This window comes from Musa acuminata, chromosome BXJ3-6, assembly GCF_036884655.1.
Source record: "Musa acuminata AAA Group cultivar baxijiao chromosome BXJ3-6, Cavendish_Baxijiao_AAA, whole genome shotgun sequence".
Classification (NCBI taxonomy): domain Eukaryota; kingdom Viridiplantae; phylum Streptophyta; class Magnoliopsida; order Zingiberales; family Musaceae; genus Musa; species Musa acuminata.
This window is the reverse complement of record NC_088354.1, coordinates 33,435,969-33,457,737: the sequence shown is the minus strand read 5'-3', so window position 1 is coordinate 33,457,737 and position 21,769 is coordinate 33,435,969. Positions and strand designations below refer to the sequence as shown.

Genomic DNA, 21,769 nt, shown 5'->3' with positions numbered 1-21,769 from the left:
GAGTGGTGCTTCACATGATTAGTGCACAGGTTGTACAAGTGGGAGGCTCCATTAGATTAAGCTGTGAGGAACAGTAAGGGAGGTGCTTATATCCATGTTGATTTGGGGATTGTACAGGGTATCTGCAGGGAGCTCAACCAGGACGCAACCATCCTTTTCTTTATATATCTCCTAGGGATCCAAGCTTCACTTTGTACTGTATGCTTTACTATCAACATTATTCTTATGACTTGCATCTCAATCGGTGGGTTGGTGAGACTATCATGAGCCAGCAACTCTCTCTCTCTCTCTCTCTTTCACTCACACAAACATCAGTACTACCTCTTCATCAAAGAGCATTCTTAAGAAAAGGAAAGAATGAGTGAACCCGTAACCCTACCACATCATGACCTTAACATGATGATCACCATTGTTCTTAGTCACATGCGCCTACCTCCCTCAACTTCCACTCGAAATCGATTCACAAGGCAAAACATATGCAAGTTTTCGATCGATTCTTCGAACTCTCAGAACATAAAGGAACAGCAGTACTGTATTCTTGTCTTCGTGGAAAGTCTACATGATATATATATATAAATCAGAATTAATGTTGTTGTGCGGAAGAACAAATGATTACATGTTTTCGGCCAGTGCTGCTTTCTTCCTTTATCTCTTTCAGCTTTTGCTTTTGTGAAGCAACACACGCGGTTTGATGTCTGTTTGGGACCAGGGTTTGGTGTTGAGAACTATCTGTTAGGTGAAGCTTTTTTCCTTGTGCAAGACCACGCACAAAGATGAGATGTAGCTCTTGGAGAGCTGGCCTGCGGCACCTTTACTGCTATGTGCATGCTTTAGTCGTAGAACACTTTTCCTTGGTTAAATGAATCCTCCTCCTCCTCCTCCTCCTCATCATCATCATCATAGCTTTATGGGTTTTCGTCAAGGCAGTTCGCATCTCAACATCACTCGTTTCGGTAAGCTCAGTTCTCGTTTGCTTTGATTTTTTCGGCAGGAAAACATGCTCAGTTCCACTGGTCTCTGAGCTCACACCATGAACGCTCGGGGCGTGTGGGCCACCGAGCCACTGGGCAGAACATGGGCATGCTCATTAAAGATGAGCTTAGAATCATGGTGTGCACCCTTAGATTGTTCCACCACAGTTGGCGGTCTTGGATTGGAAAAGCTCGTCAAGGGGTCATGCGGGACCCATGTACGTCACCCCTGAAAATTCTCAGGGGTGATTCAGTCCACCTGACAATATACAAACCATATGTAGAATGAGCTTCCCACTGTAAAGGGCACAGTCTCTACTTCCAGTGAAGTCTATGCCATCTAAAAGTATACCTCTCTCTCTTTCAGAGACCTGAAGCATGTGTGGGAAAAATACAAGATAATATTCTTCTTTTTCCGTAATCAATAAAATTACTGCAAGTATTTTTTTTTTCTTTTTTTCTAAAATATATAGTTAATGTCATCTTTTGTTAGCTATCTAATGGATTTATCCCCTTCTTGTGTCTTTCTGTGCCTTCTACAATGCTCTAATGGATCTTACTTTCTACAATTTATGTTATTTAAAGAGAAATTGGAGATACATAATAATCAGTCATAAATGGTTTAAGAATCTAGTGATTTGTTGGCCTATTTTGTAAGAATATCCTTTTTCCATAACGTGAGCTATATGATAGAAAGAAAGGAACGTTGTACCGTCTATGCTGTATAAACAAAAACATATTTATTTTTTTGCCATAGTATGAAACTAAGGTACCAAAAAAAAATTTTCTTGTAGAGGCTCTCATGATTAATGTATTTTACTAATCTAACAATCCCCAAAATTGTGTTAAAATTTTAATTATGTGAGTTTGATTAATAGTAACGTAAATGAGATTGGACATTAATTTAAGCTAAATTTATGTCTTGTGACACCTTTGATTTCTTAGTTTCTATTTTAATTTTCATCTAACATGATTAATTCTCCTTGTTTACGAGGTTATCCATCATTTTAGTGCTATGTAAATGAGGATTCAATTTGATCAAAGTTAATATTATGGATGAAACAAGAAGTATAGGCATCTGTGTAACCTAGTGACACGACGTATAAGGTCAATAATTTAGTCGAGCATACGTTAGCTCGAACTCGATCAAAATGTATTAAACCTTTCAGATGATATCTAGGTTGGAGGCTAATTTTGAGCCCGAATTGAAAGACTTTGCTTATAGGTGATGAGCCACACCAATCGATGGATTCGTTTTCAAAGGGGCATCCTCCGTTAGCGTGGACGACTCGACTACTTTTGTGGATAAAACTTTAGTTACTGACATAAAGGGTGGTAACAAAATTGATGACTTATTCAAGTCCATAGAACTAGAGGAGAAAGTTAAAGAGGATAATATCATAAACCTTTTACATTCGGAAGTCGAAAGCCAAATGTCTTGGCTAAGGAGGTCTGAATCACAAGTAGCTGTGGGGAGTGAGTGTCGATCAACCCACTATTTATAGGAGCCAAGGGCAATGCTTCCTTAGTTACCCACTCAAATATCGAACACATTGAAAAGGGAAGACAAAGTGGCTTAATTGAGGTCACAAAGGGGCACATGGCACAATCTAAATGACCAAGAGGTTATTCAGGTCGTCATCATTATGATATCATCAAATCTATCATGATCTTCACAATCACGACCTTGGATTTTGTCACATCAATTCAATCATAGGCTATTACGATACGTGATTAGGCGTTACAACATGCTAGGATTTGTGCAGCTACCAAGGGAGGGAACACCCACATCATGTGACCATACAATCGCGTACGGCCTTGTCAGCCCATTGAGCTCCACCGCCCATGGCCTTATATGCCCATCGAGTGCACCATGTGCAACCTTGTCAACCCATCGAGCTCCACCGCATGTGGCCTTGGTGGCTTATCAAGCATCGTCTCATATAGCATAGCCCCCATTGACTATAGAAATCCCTTAAGGCTTCACGTAATAGCCACCCAAGCAACATTTCATGACCAGATTCCACTATGCTCCACAACTTTGTAAGTGGGAGATGCATGTGTTATGAGTAGAATAATGTAGCTAATATATCGACTTCACATGATCGACATATCAAGTCCACATTATTGACACCAAGACCAAATAGCCAATGCCTTGATTCCTTGTGCCCAACATTCACTACTATGTGGTTGACACGTCGTCACCACTTAGCTAACGCATTGACACCACGTTAAAGACACCTCAGCTCTAGGTGATCGGTACCTTGGCTCCATGCATCCGACGTAGTATTATCATGTGGCTGACATGCCAAAGCCATACCTCCGCATTACCACAATGCCATGTGGTCAAAGCTCAAACCTTATGCACCCCAACGCCAAATGACCACATGTGGCAGGCATGCTAACACCTCATAGCACCACCCTCTCTAGCTAACTAGTTGCCTATTTACGTCGCGTGACGGAACATAATACCTTGGATGGTACGGGCTAGCAATAGTTATGCTCAAGAACAGTGCCACACGTTCCAAAAGTATTAGTTTTGAGAACCCACGTTCTATATATATATATATATATATATATATATATATATATATATATATATATATATATATATATATATATATATATATATCCTAACACACACAAACTCAGATTATATTTGACCTATTCGATTTGCTTATTGACTTAAGCATCGAGAGTACACAACATAATTTTTCAGAATTTAGATAATTAAAAGAGTTTGACTTGAATTCTAGTCAAAAAGAGGATCAAGTTAGATCCGAATCCACTTTCACTTACAATCAAAAACTGATTTTTTGATTTAATAATTCTAAATCATTTATATCTTTTTCTTCGTTAAAGATAAATATTTAAATTTTAATTAAAAAATATAAATATGAATTTATCCCGATCTCAAATCTAATACGTTATCATATATTTAATTTAGTTAGAAACTAAGATAAGAAAGGAACCGGTTCTTTCATTATCTTATCACAGAGTCCTATAGATTTAAGTACGAATTTTTCCTCCGAATATTGGATTCACTAACAAAATCCTCACTCATATTTCATCAAAAATTAAAATTATGATAATTTGAATCGTTAAAGTTTATTGAGAAATGTTAAAGAACTCGTAAAGGTTATTTTAATATGAGGTTCGAACATTATAATTTTCTCGGAGGTTTAGGGGAAAAGATTTAAGACTAATAATTTTTTTGTGTTTCTTACGATTTAATCCAACATGATGGATTATTGAAATCAATGGGAAAGAGAATGGGAGAGGATTATTCATTTTTATTTTATTAACTTGATGATTAATGATTTAACCTACCATAGCATGCAAGAGTTAAATAAGGGTTTGAATTATTCTCGTCAAAATAGTTTAATTTGGTTGACTTAAGAACACCAACATAAAATCCACTATATACTTGAATGATCCTTCTAACGACTGATGACGTCCATCCGTCCGTCCATCACTATCGATCGTCTCGGATCGTCCCTCGATCGCTGGTTGCACTCATCTCAATGATCAATTTCCTCATCTTAGCTCCGTCCATCACGCCTCGCTCCTCTCACCCATAAGTGGATGGCTCAGATTTAAGATGAGGGAAAGGAGACGGACGGATGAGATGATATAGTTACATCGTTATATATGACACAGTAAGCAAGCAAGCCTATGCAATCCCAACTTATCGCGCAGGGTGAGGATGAGATGCGAGCGTTGCACTCCGGGCGGAGGGAAGCCGTCGTTCCAAGAAATCCTGATCTCCGATTCAATTACACCACGAAAACATGTAAGACTTCATCAATCCGTTGGTGTAGTGTTTTTCAAGGTTGATTCCTTCGAATCTCGTCGTCTCGGAGGCGGCGCCTTTTGGTTGCGGTGGTAAATTTGGTCTCCGACCTTTTTGGGTTGAATCTGCTCTTCTACATTTACGCATTAATTAGATTTTATTTAGAATGATCATTACTTCGTGCTGCGAATGATCCCCCTAATTAAACTGGTGCTGCAGGTTGCAGAGAAGCGGCTGATGATGCAGGTTGAGGACCCTATTGATTAACAAGTAAATATGTGATTGAGAAGCCATGGTCAATCTTGTTGAAAATGTACTTTAATTTAAACTTCATGGTTTTAGGACTTACATATTTAACTCTTGTGCGGCCTTTATTTTTCTTTCTGTTTCTATTCTTTTCTTGGAAAAAAATATGAAGCCAACTTGCAGGTCAAAGTCATCTAATTTAGATGGTGAACTTTGGATGATTGTTGGCAACAATAAGGATGCAGTTCTCTATGCCTCTTAAAGCTCTTTTGTTTGGATAGGCTTTGAGTAAGCTGCCACATTCTACTCCATGTTAGATTTGTTAGAGTGATTGGTGTGGGTACCATTTTGGAGGTTTCTTCATATTTTCTTTTTGTTTATATCCTTCGCTTTGAAAGTTAAGCTAATTTGCGGGTCAAAGTCATCTAATTTTGACGGTGAACTTTGGATGACTGTTGGCAAAAACAAGAATGCAGTTCTCTGTGCCTCTTAAAACTCTTTTGTTTGGATAGGCTTTGAGTAAGCTGTGACATTCTACTCCATGTTAGATTTGTTAGAGTAATTGGTGTAGGTACCATTGTGGAGGTTTCTGCATATGATCTTTTTGTTTCTATGCTTTGTTTTGAAAGTCAAGAAGCCAACTTGCAGGTCAAAGACATCTGATTCAAATGGTGAACTTTGGATGATTGTTGGCCATTTCGGATACCAGGTCCATCTTGGAGATTTGTTGACATGATACATATCGGTCTGTACCAGTGTACCGACATATGGTATGCTGGGGCATGCCGAAGGGGACTCGGGTGAGCTGTCTCGATGGCGACTCGGACCGATATGTACCATCCGTACAATATTGACTCTGGGCGGTACAGCAAACCTGCTGCAAAAATAAGAATGTAGTTCTCTAAGCCTCTTGAACTCTGTTGTTTGGATAGGCTTTGATTGAGCGGCAACATTCTGGACCATGTTATATTTTTTAGTCTAATTGGTGTAGGTACTTTTTTAGTCACAAGTGCTGTTCATCCTGGAGATGTCTTCCTATGCCATCTATTGCTTCTGCCTTTTTTTCTAGTTTATTTTTCATAATTCTTGCTCACACAGTGCTTACATCATGAGCATCCTTGTCATGATTAGCCAACTCATTATCCATCAGAAAGTGGTGGCTATCAGTGACCTAGGTTCAAAGTAATAGACAGAACTTACTATTTTGATCCTTTTTCCACAAATATCTGATGTGTCCATCAAACTTAGTTCTTAACATCTCCCTTCTGAGTTTTTACATCCTTTTTGAGGATATAGTGGCGGACAATGCCATTTTCTCATACTTAGTAATTCCAGTGAACACTAAAATCATTCTATGTTCATTGGAAAAATAGGAATTTGCAATGCCTCTGAATCTCACGTGATTAGTCTGGTTCTGATATCTTTGTAATGACTTTGGGCCTCACTCGAAACCTGTAATTGGAAGTTATTTTTTTGTCTATATTTATGGTGACTTTTTGTTATGTGCAGATGTGGAAATAAACAATAGGCTTGATGGCTAAAGGAGACCGCCCAAAATTGAGAAGGTTCAAATGGAAGATTTGATGAGATTTCACTATCAACTGCCACCTGAACAATAGCTTGCTAATGATGAGTACCAAGTTCTTAGAGATGCAAAAAATTAGGGAGGAGGAGAACTTTCTTGAGAGACTACATAAACTTCAGCTAGGTACAAATCTTCATCTCTTGGTTTTAGTTTGAATTCATGCAATTATAAAGCAACCTTCCAAGATAAACTTGTACATGGGAAGAGTTTAGACAAGGGGCAGATTACAAGATCTATTGCAGAAATGAGGTTCTCCTCTTGGTTGTATAAATAACCCATTATGAGAATGGAACAAATCCTCCAAAAGTCCTGATCATACAAGGCATGTTAGTAACAAATAGCGTTGATTCAGATTATTTGCTTATATTAAATTTATTTTAATATTATAATCTTCCTCGATGCTGTAGGTGTCGAGATGTAAAATTGATTTCATTTGGAATGTGGTCACTGAAACTTGGTTCAATTCCAGATTTTAGTTGTAATAATAAAAGAATTACTATTGAGGTGGAAACTAATTTGGTGCATTATATCTCTTAGTTTGTATTAAGTTAACTAACAAGAAGTTTAATACCATTGGGGTAACCATCTAACTAGAACGTTTGATTTCTCAAGGTAGCTGTTGGATTAAATTGCAAGATTTAAACTGTAGGTGTTTGATGCATATTGTAAAGTTCCCTTGTATACATTGTTCTTAGGCCTTCATAAGAGGCAGATCCTACAATATCAAAGTAACATGCTCCAAATTAGTTTCCACCTCATTAGTAATTCAAAGTAACATGTTCTTAGGCCTTCATAAGAGGCAGATCCTACAATATCAAAGTAACATGCAAAATTTTTTTTTACATCATATTTATTTTGAAAATTAGAGATAAAGTGAAGCAATGCAAGAGAAACTTTTCATTATAGTATAACTTGAATTACTAGCAAGAGAGGAACTTATGAAAATGGGTCATCATATGGGCTGCTCTTCTTTGGAAGAGCTAAGATCAACCAATGAGTTCTAGAGCATGAGCATCTACCAATTGGATATTGCATCAGATGTTCAACAGTGAACTAAAAAAGCATCGTTAACCATGCTAATAATCATTGACTGTTGGAGCTTTAACTCTGATCTTTAAATATCACTATCTTAAAACATGCTCATTTTGGCTCTTCACTTCTAGTGTGATTTGAGCTTAGATCTCTTTACCACTGATACATGAATAGTTCCAGCAGAAAAATGTTGGGTCCATCATCTGGCAATGGTTTATGACTTTTTTGTCTGTGTATGAAGCTATACTAGTAATCAGCAGCATGTTAAAACATGGAGTTCGATCAATTGTGTTATCATGCCTGCATCTTTTCTTTTCCTTTTATCTTTCTGGACCAACTTAAATGTTAAAACATGGAGTTTGATCAATTGTGTTATCATGCCTGCATCTTTTCTTTTCCTTTTATCTTTCTGGACCAACTTAAATATTAGATGGTTTGTTTCTTCCTTTCCGTAAAAATGTGGAGACAATTTGCTCCTTTGCCTTTAATAGTTACAGCTCCGGTAATTTCTGTCTTTGATGCACCCATAATTCTACAGTTTTGGCTCAAAATTAATGCATCCCGTAGGACAATTAAGATCTTGAAAGAGATGCTAAGCATGGACTCTGTGGAACTATCCATGTCCACTGCTACCGGAACATTTTGTTAGCCACTATTATTCCTACGTTTCTTCTGACTCCAGAACATTGTTGGATGGACGAGTTCTCTTCTGATTTATCTGCAAAGTCTTGCATTGGACAATCCTGCTTTGTGAGATGTTGAACTACACAACCCGAGGTGCATCTAATCTGTTTATTATTAATGTGTTCTGAGGTGCCGCTCGTCCTCCTCGAATTTTTATGACATTTCAACTCAAAAAAAAAAAAAATTGATATCTCTACCCAATCTCAGTTTCCAAAATATGATCTCTACATTTTTAATATTTTTCGAAAGTATTAAAAGAAGGTTTTTCAATTGATTCTGTAGTTTGGGCTCTCCGAACTCAACGCAGCAAACAAGAAAAGATTGGACTACCGGATTCTGACCCAAACGCCGTTACTCGGCACCCCGGCATGCACCACGAACCAGAGGTAGTACCCGGGCGGCGCCACCTTCGGCGAAGGCGGCGCCACCACCTCGGCCACGTACCCGAAGTTCCCCCACGCCCAGACCGCCCGCGATGCCTCCAGCACCACCGCTCGCTGGTTCATCCCCACTGCGTGCGTCGCGAACGCCGGCGCCACCGCTACCACCTCTACCACCAACTCCTCCCACGCTCCGTAGTGCCCCGCCGCCTCGAACCTCAGCGCTACCCTCTCGCCGTAGCCCACTTCCCGCGGCGCAGCCGCCACGCGCGGACGAGTCCGGGCCGCCAGGTACGGTGGGTGGAATGCCTCAAGGCTCAGCTCTGTCGGGTACATCACGTTGGCGAAGGCGTAGTGCGCCTGCGGGTTGCTCCCCCCGACGAGCACCCGCCCGTACGTGTCCAGGATCGCCGTCGAGTGGTACATCCGCGGGATCCGCGAACGTTTCAGTACCGCGAATCGTCTCCCTGCAGGTCGGTCCGGGTGGTAGAGGACCGGTCTTGTCACGGGGTTGCGCGCTAGCTCCCACCCGGCGGTGCCGGCGGCGGCGCCGTTGACGATGAGGACGTCGCAGGTGGGGAGGAGGAGCATGTCGCCCATGACGCGCGGGAGGGGCATATCCTCTAAGGACCAGGCGGGGTCCGAGTCGGCCGGCTTGATACGGGCGCACGTGCGGAGTGCCGGAAGGAAGGTGCCGTTGAGTGCGGCCTGGTAGGATCCCCACGGTGTGCCACCGCAGACGAGGACCTCGGGGGCGGCGCCGGGGCGGAGGGGCAGGAGGACGGAGGAGCCAGAGCTTGGGTAGCTGCGTGGGCCGCCAGGGACGGGCGGTAGGCGTCGAAGAACGCGATGGCGGATTGCGTCAAGGACGACGGCACGGTCGTTGGCGAAAACGAAGAGGGTCCCGTCCGGGAGGAGGTGGAGGAACGGGTACAGGTTGTTCTCGGTCTCGCGGTTCCAAGTGTCCATCAAGAACGGGAACTGAAAGACTGTTCTGCTGCCGGCTAACTCTCGGGGGAAGAACTCGTAGGAGAACTGGCGGCGGCCGCCGAGGATGATGACGCGGCCGTCTGGTAGGAGCTGGTTGGACGCGTACCATCTGCGGACGCTGAGATAGAAGGGCCGTTCCACCCAGTCGGAGCGGCCGCCACGCGACGGGGAGAAAAGGCGGATGACACGGTCGCCGTCGTTGAAGCCGCCAGTCTGGAGGAGGGAGCCATTGGGAAGGAGGGCGCCAGAGGAGCACCAGGTGTCGGTGAGGAGACTGAGGGGGCGGACGGCTGCGGAGGGGAGGAGGAGGAGGACAGAGTGGGCGGTGCAGTCAGTGGTAAGGGCGAGGTCGTAAGAGTCGAAGCGGCATCTGCCGCCGGGAAGGGAGATGTTGGAGCGGCCAAAATCGGTGCGGTCAAAGATCACCACCGTGTCGTCGGGGAGGAGCTGCATGTGCATCGCGGAGATGCCGATGCTCGCGCGGAGAAGTCGCCATTCCCCTCTTCCTTTAACAGGTGCCGCAGTTCTTACCGTCGAAACCCCGACAAGAACGAGAAGCAAAGGTAGAACAAAGGAGGAGGAGGAGGTGGCGATGGTGGTGTTTCTTGTTCTTGTTGTTCTTGCACTCGGGGTCATCATGGTGGACTCGGTTTCTTGGGTTTCTCTACGGGCTTATGGTTTTGACATCGTAACGAAGAAGAAGATCTCTTTTAGATTGGTGTTGCTATCTTCGTGAGTGCGACATACGTAAGCGAAGTCCTTCGTGTTGCTGTCCAATTACCCCAACGATAACAACATCACAAGGGATCCGTTTGGATTGCGGATTCCAGGATTTGGATCCGGTAACGGATTCAATCCGATCCGTTATATCGCCTAAGGGGATGTCACGCTAGGGATGTCGGGGCGGGGGCGGGCGTGACGGGGAGTGCTTTTCGGTGTCAGCCGATCTCAGTCTAAGTTGAATCTAATCTGATGTTATTTCACCCGTAATCGTACGGATGATATAAGTTTCCTCAAGTCCCATTTTTGTCTTATACTTGACCCATTAGTGACCGTTCCAGCGGGGACAATTAGGCCTACGCGGTAGTCGAAGTCGTCCCAGCGCAGCGAGACGGAGAAGGACGAGCCTATGGAGAGGGGGAAGCAATTGTGCGCTTGGGGAGCGGCCGTCCTGATCTTCGTCGTGTTGATGGTCGTCACCCCGGCGATCCCGCAATCGGAGGAGTACCACAATTTCGCCGACCAACGCGCGTTGTTCCTCGGTGAACGCCGTATCCGTCTTAGGGTTTCCATTCCTGTTTGATTCGATGTTTTTGTCGCAATTCAGGAGGGTTTCGTGCTCTTCTGCATATTGAAATCTTTTCTAGTACTGGGATTTCGAACTACTAGTATTCTTGTTTTCATTTGTTCACTAGATGAATTCTTATCTTGTTGCCGAGGAAGCAATTTTTACGATAAAATGTTGCATCTGACTGCTTTATTTCGATTATTTTGGCTCATGAGTGTTTCATATATAATTGCTTTAAGCACGGCGTCTGGATTTACAGGTGGTCTAGATAACGCTTAGGCAACGCAAGTCAAATTTTGATGGGTATTATTTGGTTGATAAGGAAAAATTGATTCAACCTATGTCTTATTCGGATGAGATCTGTCTTGTTATTTAAGTTTAAGTGTGTAGGAGAGTAAAATTTGCTATAATGTAGATAAATAGCAACTTAGGCTAATAAGAAAGGGCCCAATATATTTATTGAGTCTAATGTTCCCTCTCACGTGTAAGCTTGACACATGAACAATACCTAAGGACATTGTGCAAGCCAAATAGGGGGAAAGAAATTGCACAAATACTGATTTGATTAACCATCAGATGAATTAGAGGAGCATATACATGTTTTGTACTCTTGTCCTGCTTTGATACTATGATGAGTATTTTTATGCCTAAGCTTTTAGGGAAGGGCTGAATTTATATTAGGTTCTAACAACTTTTAGTATGTTCGTCTAGTAGGATTTGTTATTTCCTTTTCTTTGACACATTGTACAACAACTTTAGCTGAGCATGAAGAGAAGTTCTATATGAAAGAGTCAATTTTGAAAGAATGTTCAAGAAAGGAATAAAGATTAATGAGGGGAAACCAAGTAGGGCTAGTTTTACATGCATACTTTACTTTTTATTGCTTGATAAGTACTTCCAAATCTCACTTGTAATACTCACAAATTTAACAAAGAATTATTTGATAACATCACAGACAGCCATGATTGGTCGATGATGTTTGGAATGTCTTTTGATCACATAAAAAGGATGGGATGCTTGTTCAGAAGGCAATTTGACTGCACTGTATGGATTACGTGTCTCAGCCAGGTGTTTGACAAGGAGTGTAAAAAACATTTCTCTAATTGCTTTAGACATTTTAGTGATTTAGAATCCATTGAGTTGCATATTAAAGCCGGTTTTTGTTTATCTTATCATATTGTCCCTGTGGTTCCAGTTTTATATATAATCTTTACTTTTGTAGTGTGATTATAAAGTTTGTAAACTTTTTCTCCATGTTTCATTGGATAATTTATACTTAACTATAGCTGTATGGATTGGTGTCTGAGCCAGGTGTTTGATGATCAGTGTAAAAAACATTTCTCACATTGCTTTCGTAAATCTTAGTGATTTAGAACTCATTGAGTTGTATATTGAAATCAGTGTTTGTTTATCTTATCATATTGTCCCATGCTTCCAGTTTGGTATGTAATCTTCACTTTTGTAGTGCGATTGTAAAGTTTGTAACCTTTATTTCCATGTTTCATTGGAGAATTGATGCTTAATATTGCATATATTCTTTTGCAGGTATACCTAATACACTAAATGTGATTTCAAATATTCCTTTTCTCTTCGTTGGCGTTGTCGGGCTTACACTCTGCTTCTATAGAAACTATTTTAGGTTAAGGTGATGTTGTGATGCTTGATCTGTGAACAGTTGTGTAGAAATGGATTGCTTTTCAATGAACATCTTCCTTTTTTCTTCATACAGATTGCAAGGTGAAATTTGGGGTTGGTCAATTTTCTTTCTTGGTGTGACTGCTGTTGCATTTGGTTCTTCCTATTACCACCTCAAGCCAAACGATGCTCGGCTTGTTTGGGATCGGCTACCTGTTGGTTATTTCTATCTGTTCATTTTTATGTATTTTTTTATTGTTTGCTCATATAAGCTAGTGCAATATTCTAGTATAAACAATCTCAATTAATTGCTTGTTCTTCCCATGGATGAGTCTCACTCGTTGTTGAAATTGATGAGGTTAAGCCTTTTCTTTTGGAAGATCAACTATCTGTATTTGATATGCAATCTAGCTAGAGTTAGCTTTATAAGTTTCTTAGCTCACTTACCTTCCATCAAGGACTGAAACCTGTGTGAACACATAATTTTTCAAAAATTTGTCAGATTTGTCTTATTTAGTCTTCTTTTTTATCGGCACATCTGTTTGATATTATTGTTATGCTTTTTAGAATGTCATATTGGTAGTCATATTTTTATTGCAAAAATATCATGTTTTGTAAGCTTACTGTATGCAATTAGTTCCTCTTGTGTTTTGCATAGTCTACACTTCGATGTTTTGAGCTAGTCATTACTATTAAAAGTCACATCTTTTCATTTGCTCAGATGACTGTAGCATTTACATCTATTATGGCAATCTTCATCATTGAGAGGGTTGATGAAAAGACTGGAACAACATCAATTGCACCCCTTGTTATTGCGGGTATACTTACCATCTTGTATTGGAGGCAAGCATGCGATTTTTCTTGTTTCTTTCCTTTGTTCCCTTTTGTTTCTGTGCTTTGTGCAATAGTTAGTTCACAACAATATCATCCATCTTCATTAAACTTTGTTTGATAAATGCAGATTTTTCGATGATTTACGCCCTTATGCACTCATCCAGTTCCTTCCTTGCATCATTATACCTTTAATGGCTATACTAATTCCACCAATGTATACACATTCTTCGTACTGGCTATGGGCAGCAGGTCAGTGTTTTAGCTTTACACCTAGTCACAATATGATTTTTCCTTTTTTCTCGATGGTTCAAGTGAGCTGTTTTAGTTTTTTTTACCTTTGTTTGGTTACTTTACAGGATACATCTTTTATATTTTGGTGTACCAGCTGCTTTAAAGGTTCTTATGTCATAAACAAAATTCATGAGACACATGAACAACCTTTCTGAAGTTTATCTATCCTATATAATTAGATAGTCATAGTTATTCTTGATTTTTTTAAAATTTAGTTATAAGATGTAACTTGCTGGTGCTCAAAACAAAACACAGCTGATTTTGGCCGTGAGAATGAAAGGCTTTCTTGTTTCTTTTTTAACCATTTATTTTCTCTGTTTTTGTGCCTCTCTCTCTCTCTCTGTACACACACACACACACACACACGCACACACACACAAGGCTTTCTTGTTTCTTTTTTAACCATTTATTTTCTCTGTTTTTGTGCCCCTCTCTCTCTCTCTCTGTGTGTGTGTGTGTGTGCACACACACACACACACACACACACACACATTTTACTTGCACCACTTTTTATCTTTCTGGCAAGCATTGTTATCTGTAGATTAGTTACTGTTTTCTGTCCTCACAAGAGTTCAATGGTCAAATCATATCTATTGTAATGTGGATCGTTTTAGACCATGGTACAGGTGTGGATATCTGTGATGCACCATCTGGTTATGTTCCTATCTGTCTGGCAAGCATTGTTATCTGTAGATTAGTTACTGTTTTCTGTCCTCACAAGAGTTCAATGGTCAAATCATATCTATTGTAATGTGGATCGTTTTAGACCATGGTACAGGTGTGGATATCTGTGATGCACCATCTGGTTATGTTCCTGAATGATAGGTTTTGGATTAGTTGGCTTACCTTTTAGGTTGTGGGACATTTTGTATTAGATTAGTCGGCTTACTTTATGGGTTGTGGGAGATTTTGGATCATGTAAGTTCTCTACTGCATTCGTAACATAATGTAGTCTTGCAAATTAACTATTCATCTTATTAGGTCAATGGTAATGGTTGTGAAGTCCAAAAGCTATACACTCATTGATTTTTTTCTTCTTGTTTAGTGCTTCTGTAGCTTTGAGCTCAAGTAAAAAATGTATAATTATGTTTATTGATTTTGTATGCAAAACTGAATGATGTAAATGAGAATGAACTCCAAAACCTATTGATCTTAATGAGATCCAACTCCCAATTTTGGCATTCTGTTGTATCTCAACCACAGATGGTTAAGATGCAAAAATACACTGAATTAAGAGAATGAGACAGATTGCAATTCCAAGAAGGGATAGTAAGATCCTGATGATTAATCTCTAGATACCCTTAGTCCGTGTTTCACCTTTACTTTCAGCTTGCATCTATTTGAATTTGATCACATGTCAAGATCCAATTCTTTCTTTGTAGTATTTGGCTCTGTATCTTCTATGATGATACCGATTATGCTTTTCTATGATTCGATCCTATCGGTTGAGAATCTATTTGATCTATTAAAATAGAAGAATTTCATGGGGAAATTACCTTTTTTATGGTCTTGGGTTCATCATTTGTTATTTACAATATGATAGAATGTCAGTATTGCAGGGCTTTGCTCCTGTCTTCATCCCATTTGATGAATCAGTAATTTGACATGAAAAATAAATTTTACAATCGTTCTTTGTAGAACATCTAAGTTGACTTATTCATCTCATGCTTCTAACTTTTGGCAAGTTTTGGAATTATTTTGATTGCAAAGCACAGAAGCCTCCAAATAAATTTTCATGAGTTAGCACTAAATTTATAAACACATATTTTGAATGGAGGTTCTTTTTCTTAATGGATTGTTGGTTTAAAATCATAAAGATGAGTTTTGTAGAGCAAGCAGCTAATTATAATTACCAATCATATCTTGGCAATATGATTTTCTTTTACTCTGAAAAAGAACAATATTGACTGTTAAAAATGCAGGATTTTATCTCTTGGCTAAAGTAGAAGAAGCTGAAGATAAACAGATTTACAAATGGACAAATCACATTGTCAGTGGGCATACTCTTAAGCATCTTTTTGCGGCAATGGTTCCAGTTTTCTTGACACTCATGCTTGCAAAAAGAGACATTGAGCCTGAGAGGTACAAATTTTCTGCCAATCATTGTAGTTGTGATGATGAAAAGTGTAATACTGTTTATTTTCTGAAGTGCCCATTGTTCTTGATTGCTTCAATCAGTGTTTGTCATTATCGAGAGTTTAGGCTATTCAGAACAAGGTTCGTCGTACCATACCGTACCGGTGTTTCAACCCGGGCTTGGTACGGTACGGTACCAGTGTACCGGACAGTACATCAGGGAGTATCGAGCGGTACATCAGGGAGTACCGAGCTGACACGGACTTAGCTGGTTTTGCCTAAGTCGTGCGGCACCCTTGCGTGTCCGTCCGCAAAGGTCAGCCTCCCCGAAGCCTCCCATTGTCCCTTAGGACCATCAAAAGAGAGAACGGGTTAGAGAGAACGCCTCAAACGGGATCCACAAGCAAACATGTCCGAAAAACACTTCATAGACAATGCAAATTACAAACAGACTTTACAAGCTCTGAACAGTGGCACAACAAAGGGTAAAATGGTCCATTACAGACCGAAAAGCTCTCGCACGTGTCCACATGACACAACCTTTATTTACAAGCCTAAAGAGGCTACCACCCAACTAAAAGGGGACTTATAAGCCTTCGGCCGCCCCTTTACATTCTGTACAGGGCATGAACATGCCAAAAGACACGGACACACATAAGCATTACATCCAACATCTTGTTGAGAAGTTTGTCCGTGACATTCTCCCCCACTTATCCCTTCGACGTCCTCGTCGAAGCCTTTGTGAACACTGCAACTCTTCGCCTTTGCTGAGTCTTCAATCTTCTGCTCCAGCTGCAATGCGCCTCCTGGCTCCCAGCTGCTCTCCGCTGCTGTTTTTGAGTAGTCGAACTTTGATCCGCCATGCTGCTTCAACTCACCAATAACTCTGACTGTGGTGTGGGGTTGGCTGAGTTGTGTTGATCCTTGTTGATTCCTGCGGATCTCCCAGATGAAGGAAAAGACCATCTTTACTGCGCCAGTCTCTCAAAATTCCCACATGCTGCTTGAACTGGGTGGATGCTTGTTGGAGCTTTAACGAGCATCGTCTCGCAAACTTCTGAAGTTTTTGGGTCCTTCCTCCACAAAATCTGCCCATTGACTCTTCTTTCAGTTAGTTGTCACATCCAAGTAGGTTCGCATCACTTCCGCTTTCGATTGGCATTTCGTTGGGAAATGAAGCGGACAATCTACTCTCAGTAGCACTGATCACCGTTGGTGAGGATTTGACAACTATTGTCTTCCATTATCTTCGAAGGGTCTTTGAACTTGTGCAGAGCTCCTCTGCTGGATAGATAAGAGAACTGGGGTACTCGGTTTCGCCCATTCTCTTAAGAGTTGAGAAGGCAAAGGTTACTTGACTTCGCCCGCCTCCTCGAGGTTGTACTTCATGCATCGAGCTGGTTACTGGCCTTCGCCTGCTCTTTGCTCACACTTCTGAAGCACTTGAAGTGTTTGCACTCCTTGCGTTGAGTTAGATACTGTGATTCACCTTCTCAAAGCCATTGAACTTCTGGAATGCAGGAAGTTTCCACCCCAACTTGGAGTAATTCTCTAATAGATGAGGTCGCCTCTGGGATTGTACCGTCTTCTCCATCAACCCTGCCGCCTACTCCACTGAGTAGCAAAGGTACAGCACCGCGTACTGCTTGCTTCGTTCCTTGGTCGTGCACTCTTGCATGACCCGAAGTCCTTCACTTACGGCTATCTTGATGAGAAACTTGTTGACACCGGTCTTACGAAGTTTCTTGGCCTCTGCCCTTCAGCCTTGTCTCGGTACTTGGAGATTGCCTCTGCATACTCCACCTCCTCGGCCCCTTTCACGACCAAACGCTCTCCCTCCGTGAGAGCAAGGGATCAATGACTTTGACGGAAGTCCCGCCTCTGCGGTACCATGGCGCTGCCATGCCCATGGCCCTACTATCCGTCGCCTCGCATCTGAATCCCTTTTCTTCACGATCAGTAGAGATGTCTCCGTGGCACTCCTCTGAGTCCACCTCCATTCTAACTGATTGCTTGACTTTGGGTAGCTAAGTCCCTCTGGACTCATCGTCGCTTCCTCGCCCCTTTCGACCCCCTGCTCCAACACCTCCGTGTTCTCCAAGCAGTCTGTTTGGTCGATGGAAAGACAGACTGCAACTCCCATGCATGGCCTCTGCCATCGCATTGTAGGGTTTGCACCGATTCTGTTCTCCATAGCTTCCTTGGTAGCAACGTTCGCTTACTCGGCCTTGTCCTCTGACTTGCCGGGCTCCCTTAAGCGAATATGAGCTCTGGAGCAGTCCAACTCTCCAGCTGCTTCGATCATACCTCTGCATGATCAAGTCCCTCCCATGGGACTCCCTGGTACTTGCATACGAACTTTTCCCTTGGTGGAACCCAGCCCCCATATGCTGATGACCAAGGTTTTCATCCGATGCAAAATTCGGTGCACGCCCGGAAGACCCGCCTCTGCGGTACCATGGCCTTCACTCCTTGAATCCATAGCCCTTCTTGCCGTCGTGTTGTTCACCAAAGCGGAGCTCCCAGTAGCTCCCGATCATACCTCCATATGATCTCATCCCTCACGGGACCCACTATCGTGTGTATCGCATTGCCACGAACTGTTCCACCACGATCCGCTGCACCATGTCGCCTCCTGGTGACATCTCCATTGCATTCTGATCCTTGTGGAATAAACTCGAATTGTGAACCCTCCATGTGTGGCCTCTGCCAATACATCGCAGGGTCTCATCCACCTTCGATTTTGTTCGCTCCTTTGGCAATCGACCTTCATCCACCCACTCTTGGGCCACACCTAGATGAAGCACCGCTCTAGGACAGTCCGTCGCCTAGTAGCTCCCGAAGTCCCCCGACTTCGCTGCAATTGATGCACCATTGTCTGGATCCTGGGCCTCTGCCCCTACCAGCACAATCTCCACTGCGCACCGCTTCCTTCATAGCAACTCGAATGGCAACACTATGGCATATTCTTCAAGAGTACCCGCCTCTGCGTCCTCTTGCCCCGTGCTAAGGCCTTCTGAACCCAACTTCGCCTCCGCAAATTGAGTCGCCTTAGTTCCTCCCTCAAATGCTCCTCCGAGATAAGGTGCATGTGCCCCGAAGCTCCCTTCGTCTTTGGCACCATGCAAGATGAGTCCGCTCCGTCAGAATGAAGGACCCATGGAACAACATGATCCTGCTCTTGCCTCTGCAAGAGTTCATGTCCTTGACCTCTGTCTAAGGAAAGCACTGTGCCTCTGCTCCATGTTCCAACTTCTCTGCTGGCTCCCTTCATGCGGCTTGGGTACTTCGCCAAGTTACACCTAAGTTGCTCCGCTCCTCGTTTTCGCATTGAGTCGATGGTGGCCCTCGTGCCCACCATTCCACGGGTCAGCCCTCCCTTGAGTCCGATCTCATATCGACTCCAAGTGTGCCTTCAATTGTGTTGCTCCCCCACTTGATCTCGCAATGCATCCACCAATGCATTCTCTCGAGCGAGATCATGCGGCAACTCCTCGCTGCTTGCTCGGTCCATTGAGCTTCGTGGAGTTGTTGTTTGTGAGGTACTCTTCCTCAACATGTGAAGTCCGTCTCATATGATTCTCCCTCTGGAGTGCTGAGACTTATCCCTCCTGGATAACTATCCCGTTGGAGCAACATCTCTCTTCGTTTCGGAGACCACCATCCCCTTGGACTACTCCGATCTGCTAAACAAACTGTGCATTGTTCTGCCTCCTGCAAACGCACTTGCTAGATTGCGACTCCCCGTCAATACAGCCCCCACTGCACCCCTCAAGGTCTAGCAACATGCTGAACTCATTGCACACTTCAGCCGCCTACGGACGTATCCTTCACATGCCGAAGAGAAAGTTTCAATGCTCCATGGTGCCGAGTCTCGGCCGCCTTGGGATGGCCACGAACATTCCGTCGTCCGCATACAAGCCCATGCATGAGTACCAAAATCTTCGAGTTAGCAATTCCCCTCACCTCTGTGAGCTTTGCATAACTCTTTTGGTCGTTGAGCAACTCTTTCCACCTTGCATGGTCTCATTCTTGCCAAGCGCCTCGCTTGCCTAGAGCACCATCAAGTATAGTTGTCAACGTTGAGCCGTAGCTCAAACTCAGCCATCCCAACCTTTGTGCGCTCCAAATTCTTCCAAGCTTGCCTGTTCTCGTGGTGCCTCTTGCGCGAAGGGTTGGCCATTCCTCTGAATGCCAATCTCAGATGCCCGCTCCTCTGAGCGACTCTTTTCCCTACATCTCCATGCCCGTTTTCCCCCAAACGATCGCGCGTGTGCTGACTGCCCTCAACGCAGCCCCGCTAGGTCCCCCACGTTTGCATGCTAAGTGTTTCTATGAGTGCTTGTCCCGCTCTGATACCATATGACACGGACTTAGCTGGTTTTGTCTAAGTCGTGCGGCACCCTTGCGTGTCCGTCCGCAAAGGTCAGCCTCCCCGAAGCCTCCCATTGTCCCTTAGGACCATCAAAAGAGAGAACGGGTTAGAGAGAACGCCTCAAACGGAATCCACAAGCAAACATGTCCGAAAAACACTTCATAGACAATGCAAATTACAAACAGACTTTACAAGCTCTGAACAGTGGCACAACAAAGGGTAAAATGGTCCATTACAGACCGAAAAGCACTCGCACGTGTCCACATGACACAACCTTTATTTACAAGCCTAAAGAGGCTACCACCCAACTAAAAGGGGACTTATAAGCCTTCGGCCGCCCCTTTACATTCTGTACAGGGCATGAACATGCCAAAAGACACGGACACACATAAGCATTACATCCAACATCTTGTTGAGAAGTTTGTCCGTGACAGAGCGGTACACCCTGGTGTACCGAATAATTTTATATATTTTTTTTTCATACTTAACAGTGCTACAGTATAGTGCTACAAGTGCTACAATATAGTTGATTTCTTTCTTATTTTTACAGTTGCTACAGTATAGTGCTACTGTAGCACTATATGATGCAGTGTTACTGTAGCACTGTTCTTTCTTTGGACTTTAAAAATAGATAGTTGATTTCTTTTTTATTTCTTTTTGTCATCTCATGCTCTTTATATGATGCAGGAGGAGTTTGCTTCAGAAATGGAAGATCTATTGGATCAGGATAAAAGAAAATGGGTTAAAGGCTGAAAGATTGGAATGCGAGTACTCCGAAGTTTCAACGACGGTCTAATGGTAAAAATATGTCTAGTCATTGACAGTCTTAGACAAAGTGTTTTCCATTTTGTTATGTGAAATCCCCCATTGAGCGTATTCATATGTATCCTCAAATAGTTGGGACAACATTGTGTTGTATTTGTTGTAATGTACTCAATATGTATACAGTACAGAAAGCTGGTTTATACATGTTATGCCCCTGGAACATGTATTATTATGTCACCCAAATAACTTGCCACAAGCTTCTGTGTCACCTGTCACTGACATAGTTGATCTTGTACAGTTGTTTACCCTATCGTACAACAGTTCCTAATGTCAGAATATTGTAACGTTGATTGATGTTAAAGTTCAAACTATTCAGACATTTTTACCATGTTTGATAAAGAGTTTTTGTCTAATAGGTCTCCAGATTAAGCTTGCCGAAATTACTTGTTTGGATTTTTTTTTTCTTTTTTCAGAGTGAGGCAGAAACATATGACTCAACTGACTTCTGCTCATGCATCTTGGATACCACAGGGTGATTGTGTTAAGCTACTTCATTTGCAATTCAGACCACAAGAAAAGCAGGTGCTCTGGAATATCAAATTTGCTTTATGCATGCAGAATACAAGTTCTGAAAGCTTCTCAAGAAAGAAGTCAACTAGATTGATACTCTTTATCTGCTATTTTCTGAACAGTTTATTCTTTTGACAGTTTTCCTGCAAACAAAATGAGGCTTAAGAACCAATAGCAACTTGTTGATTCCCGAGGCTTTCTGTTTTCCAGTGTGAGCATTCCTGCTTGCTGATCCTGTGGCAGGTTAAAACTTC

General features: G+C 42.3%; 2 protein-coding genes and 2 non-coding genes across 10 annotated transcripts; 3 read left to right on the top strand and 1 right to left on the bottom strand.

Moving 5' to 3' along the window:
- The first annotated feature begins 4,647 nt into the window (after window positions 1-4,647).
- LOC103989083 (uncharacterized) lies at window positions 4,648-21,527 on the top strand. 7 transcript variants are annotated; one of them, XM_065154049.1, is made up of 9 exons: window positions 4,648-4,764; window positions 4,984-5,034; window positions 6,520-6,718; window positions 12,515-12,614; window positions 12,699-12,819; window positions 13,326-13,447; window positions 13,566-13,687; window positions 15,652-15,811; window positions 20,868-21,182. In XM_065154049.1, the coding sequence occupies exons 3-9, from the start codon at window positions 6,637-6,639 to the stop codon at window positions 20,974-20,976; spliced, it is 816 nt and encodes a 271-aa protein (XP_065010121.1). In that variant the 5' UTR covers window positions 4,648-4,764; window positions 4,984-5,034; window positions 6,520-6,636; the 3' UTR covers window positions 20,977-21,182. The 7 variants fall into 7 exon arrangements, with proteins under 7 accessions (XP_065010121.1, XP_065010120.1, XP_065010123.1 ...); XM_065154048.1 differs by having other exon boundaries at window positions 4,984-5,077; XM_065154052.1 differs by having other exon boundaries at window positions 4,678-4,764; window positions 4,984-5,010.
- Window positions 5,193-5,313, top strand: LOC135641889 (small nucleolar RNA snoR86). The gene has a single exon (XR_010497827.1). It is a non-coding gene; the product is annotated as a small nucleolar RNA snoR86 (small nucleolar RNA).
- Window positions 5,424-5,544, top strand: LOC135641890 (small nucleolar RNA snoR86). Its single transcript, XR_010497828.1, has one exon. It is a non-coding gene; the product is annotated as a small nucleolar RNA snoR86 (small nucleolar RNA).
- On the bottom strand, window positions 8,597-10,563 carry LOC135639982 (aldehyde oxidase GLOX-like). Its single transcript, XM_065154044.1, has one exon. It carries the CDS (start codon window positions 10,318-10,320, stop codon window positions 8,638-8,640), a length of 1,683 nt encoding a protein of 560 aa, XP_065010116.1. The 5' UTR covers window positions 10,321-10,563; the 3' UTR covers window positions 8,597-8,637.
- Window positions 21,528-21,769: the final 242 nt, after the last annotated feature.

Excerpts from the sequence above, each read along its gene's own strand:
- LOC135639982 (XM_065154044.1), bottom strand. The coding sequence starts at position 10,320 with ATGATGACCCCGAGTGCAAGAACAACAAGAACAAGAAACACCACCATC.
- LOC103989083 (XM_065154047.1), top strand. The coding sequence starts at position 10,811 with ATGGAGAGGGGGAAGCAATTGTGCGCTTGGGGAGCGGCCGTCCTGATC. Across the intron at positions 12,820-13,325 it reads TTGTTTGGGATCGGCTACCT|ATGACTGTAGCATTTACATC; the intron begins GTTGGTTATTTC and ends TCATTTGCTCAG. Across the intron at positions 15,812-20,867 it reads AGAGACATTGAGCCTGAGAG|GAGGAGTTTGCTTCAGAAAT; the intron begins GTACAAATTTTC and ends TATATGATGCAG.